Genomic DNA, 16,486 nt, shown 5'->3' on the forward strand with positions numbered 1-16,486 from the left:
CGCTCCTCCCTGTTTCGGTAAAAACACCTCTCAGGCTGAGCAATTACTAACTGCTGGCTTTTAGGGTTTTTTTTAAAAACAAAGGAATTGAAAAGCTGAAACTCTCTGCTCTTTGGTTCCCTGAGTGAGAGTAGGCAGAGGACTGGATGGAAAAAAGTAGGAATCTGGAACAACAACTTAAGCAGCGGGACCCTTTGCCATTAATTACTGCTCACTTGAATAACAGTATGTGGGGTGGGCAGTTTGCTCCAGCTAATGGCCCGCCCTGGGATTGCCTGTCGCAGAGAGAGGGGCTGGAACAGCCACCCAGGAAGCCAGGAAAACCAATTTTATGGAAAAAGCCTTCTTTGTTAAAAACCAAATCCAATCAAACCTGGCTCTCCAACAGCAGATTCAGTACCAACCACGCTCTTCTCAAATTCATGTTGTCACCAGAGCCCCAGGCTGAGAGCCTGGAGGGAACTGGAGCAAATGAGTTTTCCTGTGTGCACGTCTGTGATTCAGGATGATCTGTGTCAGACACAGAGCTGACTGCCTACTCAGGCCAGTGACCCTAATCAAATCAATCCACAGAGCTGAGGTTCTGGTTTTCACAAGAGGGGGAGGGTTGCTCACCATTCAGAATAAGTCTTTCCCTACTATAAGTTTTTTGTTTTCATTAAGATCTGACTTGTGGTGCATTCAAAACACAATGCAGTTCACACTCATCTTGCCAAGGGTAGAGCAGTTGTGTAAAGCGAGGCACTCTGTAATACGTAAGGCGCTCAGCGACTCCCTGGGCTCCAGGGCTCTGGGCAGCCCAGCTGTCCCTGCCGCAACAGGTGGTGTAAAACAATACCTCCATCGAGCCGACTCGCTGTCCAAACCCTCTAGCAGCCAAGTGTCCCGCCAGAGCGCCCGCGAGCAGCACAGGTCACCCACCAGTCTGCCACCAGTCCACACCAGTGCCCACAGCCCATGGAACCCCGGCTGCTCCTCCTGCTCCTTGGCCTGTGCTCAGGTAAGTGCCGGTGTTGGGGACTCTTCTTTGAGGCTGAAGCACCAGATGCCCCCATACCAGAGTCTTGCTTCTTTAGTGGGAACACGGAATGGCAGGCCTCAGCAGCCCAAGACCACTGTCCGTTTCTCACCAATGTTGGCTCGATTGGGTTTGTGGATAAAGAGTTTTAGTTTGTGTTAATCCGATTAAACTAGGAGTTGCTTGGTCAAAGGCTACAGAGTAGACATGCAGGTCTTTCCCTCCATCAGAGCCTGGCCTCCGACGCACTCCCATGATCAGATTCAGGGCCACTTCTCCCTTCCAGAGCAGCTTTCACATTTGAACAACCACAAAGACTTAAGAGCTACGTCTTACAAAGGCAAACAATAGGTTAACAAGCCCTTTGATCGCTCCTGGAGAATTCTGGAAATGAAGAGGATTGATTGACAGCTCCAGGTGCCTGGAGAGAGAGACCCATTCATAACTGTAATTAAATTCTCTCTGTGAGATGAAATATTTTGTAACTTTTTAAACTTCTGAAGTTAAAAAAAAAAAAGTTTATATGAACGCATTCTTGCCTCCTTTATTTTTTGAAGTACGTTACTATATGCAGGTTTGGGTTTGACTTGAAACCATGAAACCCTGCACAGCCCTTGGCCTGTATTCGGCTCTGGCATGTGTCACAGCACGTCAGCTGAAACGCTATCTGAATCCCAAACTTCCGGTAGAGGAAGGCAGAGGTTTGCTGGTTGCTTCACATAAAGGTTTACTGGTGATATCATCCCAAGTGAGAGAGCAGGCAGCTGACATTCTGTGATTTCTCCTCTCTAGTATTGCTCTGATAACACAGGCTTTCTGGGCAAAAGAGGTAAAGAGCTTTATTAATAATGTTTTTCAATAGCAGAGTTGAGGGAAATAGCCTGACCTCTAGTAAATTCAGATAAATTATATCCTGTGGGATTTGGGCTTGATCCAACCAAAGCTGGCCTGGTGGTGGTGGTGGTGGTGGTGTGTGTGTGAGTGTGTGTGTGTGTGTGTGTGTGTGTGTGTGCAAACACTACACACAGTGAAAATTCCTAAGTGATATGCTTATGTATAAAAATCCTTAGGAGATCTCTTAGGACACCAAAAACCTCCAAAAATGCATGTTTAAAAGGTATGTGATATGTATTAGATCAATCCTAGACTTTGCTAGTGTTGATTTACATGGGTGAATATAGAGCTAAGGAGGCATTTCAACATCTTCAATTTTGTATTATAGGGAAACTGAGGCTGAAAGACATGAACTGACCTGCCCAAAGCCACTTAATTTATAAACCTTGGAATATGCTCATGTGGAGGCTCCGTTTGTTCTGTGCACAGTCAGAAACCAGCCTGAAATTGCCAAAGGTGGCAAAATAACTCGGCACCAGGCTGAGATAGGCATCACCCAAGGTGACTAGTAACAGTACAGAACTCCTTTGTCCAATCCGGTGGGCATAAAAACACAAATCGGGCCAGTATGTACAACAGAACACTTTGAAATAGTAGTTGGGTTCCCCTACTAAGAATCAGTCCTTTGTGGGCAAAATTTTCATTCATATCAGGGACACATTTTCCTGAATTAGCTTAACACATAACGATCTCTGTTCTATTTACACAGCATTTTTTATTACAACCTTTCCTCTCTTCTGTCTCAAGAATCCCAGCTACTTTATTGCCACCTCTCTTACAGCATATTGCTTTCCACCTTGTTCACAGTTACTTATGTAAGCGACAACTGTCCGTCTCCCCGAGGGTAGGAAGGCAGGATTAATGTCAGATGCAACGCTGAATGCATCTCAAAGCTCTGACACAACGCTTTGCAAATGCACGAGTATTTGATGAACAAATTATGGTTACCGCCATCTGAATAAGGATGATTTTGCCCAAAAAGGAGGCTTTGACCCTAGTTATTTGTTCGTCTGGGTGAGTATTAATTTACACCCTGCCTTTTAAGGAAGGTATTTACTGTGATTCACTGACTCAGTGAGGAGTTGGTCCCATTCTCCAGACCATGCAGGAGTTAGGAACAGGATTATAGATTCTGCCGCAGGCCCTGTAAGTTTTCTATCACTCTGCCGTGCTTCGAGGAGGAAAGAAAGGACAGAGTACTAATGAACCCAATCTGAGAAATGGAGCCCCCTCGGAAATGCCTGAGAAATTCATTGCGGAAGGGCCCTGGGTGTTGGCGAGGCGGGAGGCTGACCGCGCCCGTCTCCCAGCGGGCCCAGGGTTGGCCTGCGTAGTTTTCCTGCTACAGAACGCTGACCATCTGCTTTATCTGTTGCTTTTTAGTATGTTCTTCCTGTCACGCCGGAATAAACTATCGCTTGAAAATAAGCAGCCCAGGACAATGCCAAAGGAACAGCTTCACATTCAGTAGCCAAGGCACTCGGTGACCTATGCCAGTCCCCTCCCCCCTGGGCTGAGCAGGGCCCGGGATAGACAGGCATGGGGGAGAGAGGATTGCCGGGTCCCAGGGGCTAAACGGGGTGACTACAAATGCTGGGTCTCTCTGGGCAGAGTTCCCTTGAAGAGTCCTCCAGTGCAGGTGGTTTGGGGACACGCCATGTGAAAGCTCTGCATGGACCCTTTTGGATTCAGAAAACTTGGGAAAGTAGAAGAGGCAAGCCAGGTCAGGGGTTCCCCACATGGAGTCCAGGGAGGTCATAATGAAGAGATGGAATTGAGGCAGGTGCCTGTAGGGGGATGGTGAAGAGTGGGAGCTAGTGCCAGATGCCCCATTCACAGTCCCGCCTCTAACTAGCTGGGAACCATGAACACTGCTCAAACTGTCTAACCTCAATTTTCTCATTTTTAAAACAGGGGTAAAGACTTCCCTCGTAGGACTGTTAGAAGGATTTAATCAATTAATGCAAAGACAAGGTCTTTAATAAAGCTCTAAAGACTAATTACAGAACACTTTTATGGGGATAAAAATGTTTCAACTTATTGCACAACTTTGGCTCTTTCAAGCTGATCCAAAGTTCTGGATGAGAAAAAGTGGCCAAGAGCAGGGCTTTGGGTTTGAATACCGGCTCCACCCCTTTTGAAATCTAGGCAAGTACTTAACCTCTCTGTGGCTCTGTTTCCTCATCTGTAAAATTAGTACCTACCACACCCTGTGATGAAGCTAGAAAAAGTTAGTGTATACAAAGCGTGTAGAAGAGTGGCACAGAAGTTGGATATGTCAGTTATTTTCATTAATAAAAATAGAAAAAGTAATTACATTTTACTTTATAATTATTTTGCTGACAAACTTTTTCAAACTTAAGATCCATGGAGAAAAATAATACAGAAAAAATAATAAGATGTAGTAGGTTAACACTACCGGGGAAAAGAGAGCATCTCTTTCGTTCCATTTTTAAAGTTGCCTTGGCCCAGGCAGAAGGTGTGGGGGTTTGGGCAACAAGCTGCGGAAAGGGGAGATCTGGTTACGTGAATCAAGGCAAACAGATCCTGTGTCTGCTTCCTCTCGCGGCCCTGAGCAGGCAATCCCCAATCCACGCAAGGCTTGAGTTACAAAGATTCCTCGCAAGGCACTCGCTGGAATCCGGAGGCCTTTTTCTCATCGGGACAATGTTGTGCAGTCTCCGAGACAGCCCACAGCACACTCCTGATAGTAAGAGTTGGTGCAGGAGCACGAGGCAGAGCGACAGGCTCTAACCCCAGCTCTGGCCTAGCCGCACCACCCTGCACAGGTCCGCCAGCCTCTCGGGGTCTCAGGTGAAATGCCAGCCTGCCTGTCAGAGGCCGGTGAGGACCACCTGACATTGGCCATGAAAGGGCTGTGAGTCCTGAGAGTGCTGATGATACGGCTCTTCATCCTGAAAGAAAACTCAGTAAAGATTCTTAGGAGTCACTTATGCTCCAAGTCAGAGCCCCAAACCTAGGCTAGCAAAGCATAGAGTTTTCACTCTGTCTTAACAATTTCACTGGCACATGTACCCACCAGCAGTGATTTTTTTTTTTTAATTATAGTAAAATACACATGATATAAAATTTACCATGGTAAAATGCACATTACATAAAATTACCATTTTAAAGTGAACTAATTGGTGGAATTAAGTACATTTAAAATGTTATGCAGCCATCACCAGTATCTGGTTTCAGAACTTTTTGTCACTCCAAAAGGAAACTCTGTACCCATTAGCAGTCACTCCCATGCGCCTGTCCCCCCAGTCCCTGAGCACTGTTAGTCTGCTCCCTGTCTCTCTGGATTAACCTATCCTGGACATTTCATATAAATGAAATCATACAATATGTGCTCTTTTGTGTCTGATTTCTTTCACATAGCATAATATTTTCAAGGTTAATCCATGCTGTAACATGTATCAATACTTTATTCCCTTTTTTTGGCTGAATAATATTCCACTGCGTGGTTATACCACAATTTGTTCATCCATTTACCTGGTGATGGACATTTGGGTTGTTTCCATCTTTGAGCTATTATATATAGTGCTGTTATGAACATTCAGGTACTAGTTTTTGTGTGAACAATTCTTTTGGGATATACCCCGAAGTGGAATTGGTAGGTCGTACGCTAACTGTATCTAACTTGCGTGAGTAACCACCAAAATGTTTTCCACAGTGACTGCGCCCTTTTACATTCTCAGCAGCAGCATCTAAGGGTTCCTGTTTCTGCACAGCATCACCAACATTTGCCATTTTCAACTTTGCTAATTATGGCCATCCTAATGGGTGTGAACCACCATTAATTTTTGGCTGTCCCTAGCATCTGAGGCCAGCCAATCCCGAGATTTCATTACACCATGACCAGGCTCTGAAATACTGAGACAGGCTTTTGTGGGGACCTTTCTTCTTGTTTATAGATGTTCCTGGCAAACATGATTCAGCCAGAAGTTGTATTAAGGAATGTGATCTGTCTAGAGTTATAAGTGTCATGACAATCTGGCACCCCCTCCCCCCCCACACTGAGAAGGGACCACACCGGCAGTGTGCTTGGAAAGGACTTTAGGCAATACTAGATGCATTTGGGAGCCCTTCAACAAGGGGTCCCTCGTGCCTTCTGTAAACTGGTCACGCCTCAGTTACTCGTGTTAGTGTACATGAAGTAGGGAGCAGAATCTAACAGCACGCATGTCGTCATTTGCTTCCTCAGCTGGCCTCGTTCTAGGCTCTGAACATGAGACCCGTCTGGTGGCAAAGCTATTTGAACAATACAACAGAGTGGTGCGACCAGTGGAAGACCACCGCAAAGCCGTGGAGGTCACCGTGGGCCTGCAGCTGATACAGCTCATCAATGTGGTGAGGCCAGGGTGTCCTGGGCTCCCCACTGCACCCACACCTCTCACTCTGGAGCATTCTCCCCTTGTCCCCCCTCTGCCCCCTAATGATGGGCTCTTGTCTTTTTTCAGGATGAAGTAAATCAGATCGTGACAACCAATGTTCGACTCAAACAGGTAATTCAGCTACACAATTGCATTTGTGTTGTTTGTATCCACCCCGAAATTTAACCTGGGCCCACAGTAAATCAATTTGGGTAAAAGGGATATATACCAAAATGTTCAAGTAAATATTTGGGAGCAGTCGGATTATGGATCATATTAATTGGTGTGTGTTTGTTTTTGATGTTGTGCTTTTTCTGTGTCTTAATTTGCTAGGGCTGCCCTAACAAAGCTGCATACTGGGTGGCTCAAACAACAGAGATTGAGGCCAAAGTCCAAAGTCAAGATGTCGATGGAAAGGGTTTCTCCCGAGGGCTGTGAGGGAGAATCTGCTTCAGGCCTCTCTCTAGCTTCATGTTCACATGGCATTCTTCCTGAATATGTATCGGTCTCAAATGTCCCCTTCTTATAAGGACACCATTCATATTGGATTAGGGCCACCTTAATGACCTCATTTTGACGTAATTACCTCTGTAAAGACCCTGTCTTCTAATAAGTTCATATTCTGCAGTACCAGGGGTTAAAACTTCAACATGTGGATTTTGGGGAGGCACAATTCAATCCATAACATTGTGTTACCCAGATTTGCTTCATTGGGCATATATTACTTTTATACTGTAGGGAAAAAATCTACTTTCAAAACATGATGCTGCCTGCTTGAGGAAAATGGTCCCAATAGGGTCATTCTCCTTTCCTGGGCGGCAGTGTGGCCTGATAGATCTGCCACCACCTAGTGGTGAAACTTGGAGGTACCTCTGCTTTCCCGTCTGTAAAATGGGGTCAATGATCACTCTTACCTCATGGGATTGTTGTGAGAACTAAACAGTCAATATCGGTCACATGCTTAGCACAGTGCCTGCATGTAGCCAGTCGGTGTGTGTTTGCTGGTGTTGCTAAAGGAAGGGAAAGCTGAATTCTGAAGCAAACCTTTCTTACTATAACATAGTTTCTGTCGCTACCTGAGTTATCATACCCAACAGCTCTTGATAACTCTAGATTGTTTTAAAAACTGTTTTTAGCTTTCTAACCAGCTAAGAGTCTTCATTTCTAGCAATGGGTGGATTACAACCTAAAATGGAATCCAGAAGACTATGGCGGCGTGAAAAAAATTCACATTCCCTCCGAAAAGATCTGGCGCCCAGACTTAGTTCTCTATAACAAGTAAGCAAAACCGACAGGCTGGGGAGGGCATTCCTGGGGGAGGGGGAGCCCTAGTGCCCTAACAGAAGGGACTCTCTTCTCGGTATGCTTCGGGAACCAAGAGCCAAGTTGACATGCTAGGGTGCCATATGGCGTCTCATGTTATGAAGAAAAACAATTATCAGAGCCAAATTGAATCAGGGCTGTGGGTGGGGGACATTTAATCCCTGGGAGCTCCTGAAGGGTGTATGGCAACTATCCAAGGAAACCAACCTTCCTATAATTGCCTTCCTGGGAATTAAATGCCCTTCCCACCGTTAGGCCTGGAACTCCCGGGGTTGTTATTCGTGGAGCCCTCATGGCATCCCAAGACACCATGCTGCCGATGGCCTCGGGGTGCCTGTGTTCCAGCCCACCCATGGGCTCCAGGACAGACTGCGTGTCATGAAATTATAATGTGATTCAAGACACTCTGCTTTAATGACATGTTCACTTTCATGCATCTTTCATTTGCCAGGGAATGTGCATTTCAAAGTGCACCCTTCCCGGGCATGGGGCATTCAACACTGGCCTGGAGGATTTGTGCCTGACGTTCCACAGCACGTTGGGCCTGCAGGCTGTGTGCTAGCAGACTGGCCAGGGAAGGTGGCCACGGCTAGTGAGTGGAAATGATGCCTTGTATGGCCGATCGCCCCTACTTCGATTTTCTACTTACATATTTTCCATTTGTAACTGGGATTCAAGCTTGAGCCAGATTATCCAGTCATTTGTGTAAACTTTTCAGACCATTATGCTAATAGGGCCAAGTGTCTTGTGTTAGATAAGTTTCTCTTCCAGTAAGAATGTGAGCAAAACAATTAGCTCCTCTGGTCCTTTGACAAGCATGTTCAGGGACATCTGGTGGGGGGAGAACCGAGTCTGACCAGCTTATAGGGAGAACCTTAGAGGACCCTGTGGCCCTCTGCTCCTTGATCAGGCCCAATAGCACCAAGTTTTCTGGATAGAGCCCCACCTCCATCCTGAGGACAGTTCAATGGGAAGAAAATCTCCTGACTTATGGAGTGAGGCACCAATAGATACGCTGTGCGTCCCTGAAAGCCCACCGAGGCAGACCCCACCCACCTGTTTCACACCTTGCCCTCCCTTTGGATAAGGCCTGGGACACAGGCTGTGTGCAGGACAAGCGACTGCTCACTGAGCAAGGCCTGCAGAAATGGCCTTTTGTTATTTTTAATATCTTCCATGCTGGATATTTTTAAATAAGAAATTAGTGCCAACATTTGAAAATTTGGAAATATTACATCAAAATCTGGGTTTTTAGCCTCTCTAGAAAACTCTAACATTCAAAAATATGGAAACTTTAGGTTTAAAAATGCAGATTTTTAGCTTCTGAGGAAAAATCCAAATACCTGGCAACACTGGGCCTTTGCTCCCACCGGGACACCACAGGCAGAGCTGAGTGGCACCTTCCTCAGAGGAGAGAGGGGCTGTCCCTTCACCACAGCCTCACCCCCTCCTCCTCCCTCCCCTGCCTGACCCTGGAGGCATCTGAGTTGTGATCCCACCCCACTGAGTCTGAAATAGTTCTCAAAAAGGTAATGGACACCTTCCTTAACCTGTTTGTCATAGTAATGAGCCACGGACGTATTTATTTAAAATTCCTAGGTTTTTCCCAGCTAACTTTCTAAGTATATAGGGAGGGGATAGATGGAAATTCTCACAAATACTACAAAGCCCTGGGAAGAAAAGGATCTGGGATGCAGTGGATCAGTGTTACCTGATATTTCTTTAAAACTGATTCAGTGCTTAGATGGTGCTCAGGAATCTATATTTTAACATGCACCCCAGTGATTCTTATTGTCAAATTTGGGGAACATTGACACAGGTAAGAAGCGACACTGCCTGAAAGAAAGCTTCTATAATTAGCACCTGAGTAATTACCAGCTGTCTCCCCCTTTGTCCCACCGTAGTGCAGATGGTGACTTTGCCATTGTCAAGTTCACCAAAGTGCTCCTGGACCACACTGGCCACATCACGTGGACACCTCCGGCCATCTTCAAAAGCTACTGCGAGATCATCGTCACCCACTTTCCCTTTGATGAGCAGAACTGCAGCATGAAGCTGGGCACCTGGACCTACGATGGCTCTGTGGTGGTCATCAACCCGGTAGGTGGTGACCTCATGTACTGAGGCTGGATTCAGGCAAAGTGTGACTCAGGTCTCCAACTCTGCCCCTTCATGATCATGGGCTCTCAACACCATTGAGAACGTGGGGGGATCATCTAGTTCGATGGTTTTCAACTAGTCGGTAAGGTTCCTGGTGCGCCTGTACATGAGAATTACCTGGGAGCTAAAATAAAGTCCCAAGAATTTGGATTTAATCCATTTGGGGTGGGGCCAGGGCACCCACTTATTTTAAGGCTCATAGGTGACTTGAATGTATAGCCGATGTGGAGAATCCCCTTGTTCAGACCCTTGTTTTACAGGAAGGGAACCTGAGATCCAGCAGTGGAAGTGGCCCAGGGTCCCACCGGGGTATGTGACAGCCCCGGAACCTGTGGCCGTGTCACAGGCGACCAGGAAACCCCACCCCTCCTCCGGGCGATGCGGTTGGGTTTTCAAAGTTTCCTTTCATCTCAGGAAAGCGACAAGCCAGACCTGAGCAGCTTCATGGAGAGCGGGGAGTGGGTGATCAAGGAGTCCCGGGGCTGGAAGCACTGGGTGTTCTATGCCTGCTGCCCCGCCACCCCCTACCTGGACATCACCTACCACTTCGTGATGCAGCGCCTGCCCCTCTACTTCATCGTCAACGTCATCATCCCCTGCCTGCTCTTCTCCTTCCTGACCGGCCTGGTGTTCTACCTGCCCACCGACTCAGGTGGGTGTCCTTGCCACGGCTCTGACTGCTCGTGCTAGCCGAGCCTGTGCTGCTATTTTGGGAAAAGCCAGAAATAACTGTAGGCTAATCAACCGGACGGGAGCCAGACCCAAACCGTCATCCCCGGGGGGACGCGCCCACCGAGAGGCCGCGCGCGGGGGCGAAAGGCCCTGTGGACGGAGCTCCCAGCTGGAGCCCTCAGAGCAGGCAGAGAGCTGAAGGTGACCCTGAGGATGCACATGCGTCGCTCAGTCTAGTTAATGTGAATAACCACCAATTCCTACCGTGTGCCCCGGAGCGTGCTGGGTAAGGCGTGGGTCACGGACCCTCCTCCTTGCCCCTTGCCCTATGCAGTCACTAGCTCTGTACTGACCAGCCCAGGTCTTGCCTCTTTTACTCACCCCTGGCCACTTGAAAACGGCTTTTCCGTGTCTGTTTTCCAGATGGCAGCGTCTTTATGCACAAGACCACACTTCCCAAGTGGCAGTGCCTCCTCACAGGTCAGCCCAGACCGCTTACCCCCACTGAGTCAGCACGCGAGTGACAGTCTCACCAAAAACAACAGGAAAAGGGCGTATACATGCCTGCCAGCAAGTCACTGCTGGAGCTACGGCGAGGGGGGCAGGGGGGGAGATGGTACAGACAGTCCTCAAACTCACGACTCAATTTTATCAAAATGACAAGGAGAAAACTCACAAGTCTAAACCCAACTCTCCCACAAGGAATAAAACCACTATGCGTTCATTCCCTCAGGCAACATAAGCACTTGCTGAGCAGCTGACGTGGCAGGAATACAGTGGAAAACAGGGCAGAATTCACTCCCACGGAATGGACGTTCTAGTGATTGTACTTGTTTTTAAACAGATGATCACGAATAAGTATTTTTTCAACTTTTTAATCAAATGAAACTTCTTAAAGTGAAGGGAGAAAACACTAAGTCGGGCAATACAGAAACTAATCACAATTTCTATACACGTTCAATGATTTATGCTTGGAAAGTATTTAAACACTGAGACACCTGATGAATGGTAGCTATTATTATTATCACTATTGTTAATCAAGAAATGTGATGTAACTCGATCAATATTTCATGTTTACAATTTTGTCTTTTTCACTTTTAAAGGCTTTTCTCCTCTCTAAGTAGAGTTCTACCCACTAGGTAGAACTGGAAATTTCTTGTTTGCACCTGACCTGTATCCTGTATATGCTCCTAGCTTCTGGAAGCATCCAGTGTGTAGGGGGTGGGGGGCAGGAAGCTCCATACTGGAAAGCAGGGTAACACAAGGGTCTCCCAGGACACACACAGCAAGACCAGCCAGAGGGAAGTCCCTCCCAGTGGCTCTCTACTGCATCTAAGGGGGTCACTCCTCACAAAATCATCCCGATGCCCTTCAGCCCTGCCCTTCTTGTTTGCCCCACCTGCCTAACGAAGACTGCAACCGGGACTTGTTCACCCTGAAATTGTAGGGCCTGGAGAAAGGAGGTGGGGCAGGGGACTCCCTGGTCCCTTAATATGAAAAACTAAACAAAAAACGATCATCCTCTTTAGATGAAAGTAAGTGGTGTGAAGTCATTGACTCTGTTTTCTCAGCTTGGGTCGTAAAGCTTGCTCCCATGATGAGAAATTATACATGTACCTCTGGACTGCCCAGCCCTCTGCAGGCTAACAAGCAGGCCAGGCCGAGGTTCAGTTATGTGAGGTTTATTATGACATTCTGCTCAGATGGAAAAACTGCCACATGGGGTCTAGTGTGCCACCCAGCTTGGTGTCACTTGGTTCCCTGGGCTCCATCAAGAAAGGGAATTCTGGGGCATGAAATGAAGTAGTCATTTTCTCTAAAGAAAACACCTACCACTGTGTCAGCAGAGTCAAGGTGCCAAGGTCTCATAGGAGATTCTGCCCCAAAATGTCCCCAGAATGATGCTTTGGGAAATGCCTGTCACATTCCTCTCACCCGGGGGGTTTCAGTGGTGTCTTGGTCTTCAAGGGCAGCCATAACAAAGGACACGGACTTGTAGCTTCAAAAACAGAAATTTATCATCTCATAGTCTGGAAGCTGGAAGTCTGAGATCAAGGTATCAGCAGGTTGGTGTCCTCTGCAGCCTGTCTCCTAGATGGCGGTCCTCTCCTCATGTCTTTACGTGGTCTTTCTTCTCTGTGTGTATCTGTGTCCTCATCTTCTCTTCTTAAGAGGACACCAGTCATATTGGATGAGGGCCCACCCTGAGACCTCATTTTAATTTAATTACCTCTTTAAAGGTATTATCCTCCAAACACAGTCGCTGAGGTGCGGAGGCTTAGGGCTTCAACGTATAGATTTGAGAGGAGCAACAATTCAGGCCATAACAGGAGGGTTGCTGTGTTTCGTCTTCATTTTGTCCAGGAGAGAAAATGACCCTGAGCATCTCTGTCCTGCTCTCCTTAACCGTGTTCCTGCTGGTCATCGTGGAGCTGATCCCTTCCACCTCCAGTGCTGTGCCCTTGATTGGGAAATACATGCTCTTCACCATGGTGTTTGTCATCGCATCCATCATTATCACTGTCATCGTCATCAACACACACCACCGCTCCCCCAGCACCCACGTCATGCCGGAGTGGGTGCGGAAGGTGAGTGAGCGAGGCCCCTGCAAGGTCTGCTCAGGGCAGTGCCCCCTCGGGGTCATCTACAGGGTTCCCCGCCCCCTGCCTCCCGGTGGCCAGTGGATCTGGCTCACCCCTGTGAGTACTCGGAACTGAAAGTCCTTTCTGGGCTCGAGGGAACATTCTGGAGTCTCTTTCTAGAGATAAAGAACTCATGTAGCTTCCCCAGAAAGAGAAGAAAAGAGAGTTAACAAAGCTCACCCCTAATTCAAGCTTAAAGAATCTCTTTGATTAGAGAAGATAAATAAGTCACTGTTTTTTTTACTCAAATGCTGAGATTTCTGTTTGTACATCTTCCAGTTTGTGAACAGATTGCTTATTTTTTGCTGGTAGAATCATCAGCAGAGAATAAGAGCTAAAGGTGGAGGGGAGGCTTGGTGAGAGATTGTCAAAAAGTGAGTTTTAATGGGGAACTTGGTCTCACATATTTACATTTTTGAAATTTAAAATGTGTTAACATTTCAAATATGTCAGTTTTTTAAAATAAAACTTCACAGAGACACAAATGACCAGTGTGTAAAATTCAAAAGATTTGTCATGAATTGACAGAGAAACAACTGCTCACAATGTATTTTTTGGAGAAGAAACAGTCCCTGTTTCTATTAAGACTGTTAAGTGACTCCTGACAATACCTATGTTGCATTTTTTCAAACAAGAAACAAAAGAAATAGTCTAGCTGTTTTGTGGGGCAGGACCTTATATATTTTTAGCCTGAGGGACCCTTTCTTTAAATATATGATCACGAGAACACATAGCCTTGAAAGAAGCAGGTCCCTGCCTGGGATCCAGAAGCTGAGCCTCATTGGTTCCACAGCTGCGCAGAGGCTCCCTCCAGTGGCGAAATGCTCACATGACAGGCTCGCCAATGTTAACCATAGTAATTTCACAGGCTGCAGGCTGCTTGTATGAAGGACTCTTTGAGATGTAGAGTCCTTTCGTTTTAAGTACAAAGAGGCTGAGGCCCCTAGGATCCCGGAGTTGGGGGTCCAATTCCCAGTTAGGGCACATGCCCAGGTTGCAGGCTCGATCCCCAGTCGGGGGCATGCAGGAGGCAGCTGATCGAGGACAATTTGCTCATCATCGATGTTTCTATCTCTCTCTCCCTCTCCCTGAAATCAATAAAGATATTCTTAAAAAAAAAAAAAAAAAAGGAGGCTGAGGCCCAGAGAAACTGAATGACTTGCCTAAAGTTACATTGCTAATTCAAAGTCAGAGTTGGATGCTTGCCCTGGTGGCCATTATTTTCATAAATGGATTTCTTTTTCATGTTAGGTTTTTATCGACACTATCCCAAATCTTATGTTCTTCTCCACAATGAAAAGACCATCCAGAGAAAAACAAGACAAAAAGATTTTTACGGAAGACATTGATATTTCTGACATTTCTGGGAAGCCAGGGCCTCCACCCATGGGCTTCCACTCGCCCCTGATCAAACACCCTGAGGTGAAAAGTGCCATTGAGGGCGTCAAGTACATCGCAGAGACCATGAAGTCAGACCAGGAGTCCAACAACGTAAGCTTCGTGCTTGAAAACCCACACCTCTGGGTTTAAATAATCAAGAGCTTGAGCGCAGATGGACGGGCTTGGCTTGATGGGCAGGTTGGGGTTTCAAAGGCAGCTACTGACCTAAGCTAAGCTTGGTGACTGCCTCTAGGCCACCTTAGTAAGTCATCATTGTGAATAATCTGTTCAAAAAATAAAGATCATAATGCCAGCCCACGGATGCTGAGGTCTCCTCCATCTACACATTAAATGGCTGTAGAAGATGCATAGCATGCATTGTGGGCCGAATGACCACCTTAGGAGATTCTGACACTTTCCTCTCTCCCAGGCGGCTGAGGAATGGAAGTATGTTGCCATGGTGATGGACCACATTCTCCTTGGAGTCTTCATGCTGGTCTGTATCATCGGAACCCTGGCTGTGTTTGCAGGTCGGCTCATTGAATTAAATCAGCAAGGGTGAGCCGAGCTCCGCCCAGCATCGGGCGGAGCAGAGAAAGGTGGGCAAACGGGAAGACTTGTCTGCTTGGATATAAGCTCACTTATCAAACATTTAACTTTCTGTATTTATGGTTAATGATAATAATTTACATTTACGTGAGGTTATGGCTTCAAAGTGTTTCCACATGGCTTCCCCCTTCATTCTCTGTCGGTCTGGAGAATGAACAGTTTTTAGTCAATGAAACAGGATCTCTAAAAGAAGTATCCATTCCCAGTGGTGTCTGGGAGAGTTTTGCCCAGAATAGCTGAGGTTTTTCTGTTGGTTTTTCTATTTTTATTTTTTAAGCCAGGTTTTTGCCTGCTAGGAAAACCCGATTTACCAGTCCCAGAAAGACAAAGCATTTGATTTGGAGAAAAAGAAGGCAGTAGAAAGGCTGCTAAAATGCAAATTGCACCAAACCCCCAAAATAAATGTCTAGAATTGGAAGGTGAGGGATGTTTGCCAGTCTAAGGCAGCACTTGGGTTTGATGCTCAGGATTTGTATTGGGTGGAAGGGCCAGGCATGAGGGAATCATCTCACATACATGATTTATTTCATCCTCATGGCTCTCATACAAATGAGAAAACTGAAGTTGAGGAGTGTTCTCATTGCCTAAATGAGAAGAACTGGGATTTGAACCCAGACCAAATCTGGGTTCCAAGCAGCTCCAGACTGGGTCAGTTCTTCTGCTCCTTGCTCTCCTGGCCATCCGTGGCTCGATCTGGACCCTTCTGTAACATTGGTCAGTACCTTGAGATCTTCAGTGTTAGTGTCAACCATCTTTCTGCCTTCCCAATGAAACTTCCTGCCTTTTTCCAGTTCTTATTGCGTGGAGAATATTCTTTTTCTCCATAGTAACCTTCTAGCCACAGTGTAATTCACCCAGAACTAGAAAATGTGCAGCCCTGGCCTCGGATCACCAGAACACATCTGCCCCACATCAGTACCAGGGGAGAGCAGGAAACCGCCCTGCTGGGCTGCCTGACTGAACCCAGTTGGTCTCAGTCTGCTTCTCCATGGGGTCCCTATCACATACCCATGGCAGGACTTAGTACATTCATTTTAGAGTAAACTGAAGAGGAAACAGTTTGGTGGCTCCTCAAAAAACTAACCATAGAATTCTCATGTGAGTCAGCAATTCCGCTCCCTAAAGAACTGAAAGCAGGGACTTGAACAGATACTTGTCTGCCCAGTGTTCACAGCAGCATTATTCACAAGAGCCAAAAGGTGGACACGACCCAGTGTCCCTCCGTGGATAAGCAAAATATGGTATATGCGTGCCATGGACTATTATTCTGCCTTAAAGAGCAATGAAATTCTGATACATGTTATAAGATTGGTCAACCATGAAAACATACTAAATGAAATACACCACACACAAAAGGACAAATATTGTATGATTCCACTCACATGAGGCACCTAGAATAGGAACATTCA

At 46.6% G+C, this 16,486-nt stretch overlaps 1 protein-coding gene across 1 annotated transcript; it reads left to right on the plus strand.

Annotated features, from left to right (window-relative positions):
• The first annotated feature begins 917 nt into the window (after positions 1 to 917).
• On the plus strand, positions 918 to 16,116 carry CHRNA1 (cholinergic receptor nicotinic alpha 1 subunit). The gene is made up of 9 exons (XM_016206380.2): positions 918 to 1,000; positions 6,123 to 6,268; positions 6,379 to 6,423; positions 7,460 to 7,569; positions 9,519 to 9,714; positions 10,189 to 10,426; positions 12,811 to 13,034; positions 14,340 to 14,579; positions 14,899 to 16,116. Exons 1-9 carry the CDS (start codon positions 958 to 960, stop codon positions 15,028 to 15,030), a joined length of 1,374 nt encoding a protein of 457 aa, XP_016061866.1. The 5' UTR covers positions 918 to 957; the 3' UTR covers positions 15,031 to 16,116.
• Positions 16,117 to 16,486: the final 370 nt, after the last annotated feature.

The sequence above is a fragment of the Miniopterus natalensis genome, chromosome 8 (assembly GCF_054644295.1).
Source record: "Miniopterus natalensis isolate mMinNat1 chromosome 8, mMinNat1.hap1, whole genome shotgun sequence".
NCBI classification, from domain to species: Eukaryota; Metazoa; Chordata; class Mammalia; order Chiroptera; family Miniopteridae; genus Miniopterus; species Miniopterus natalensis.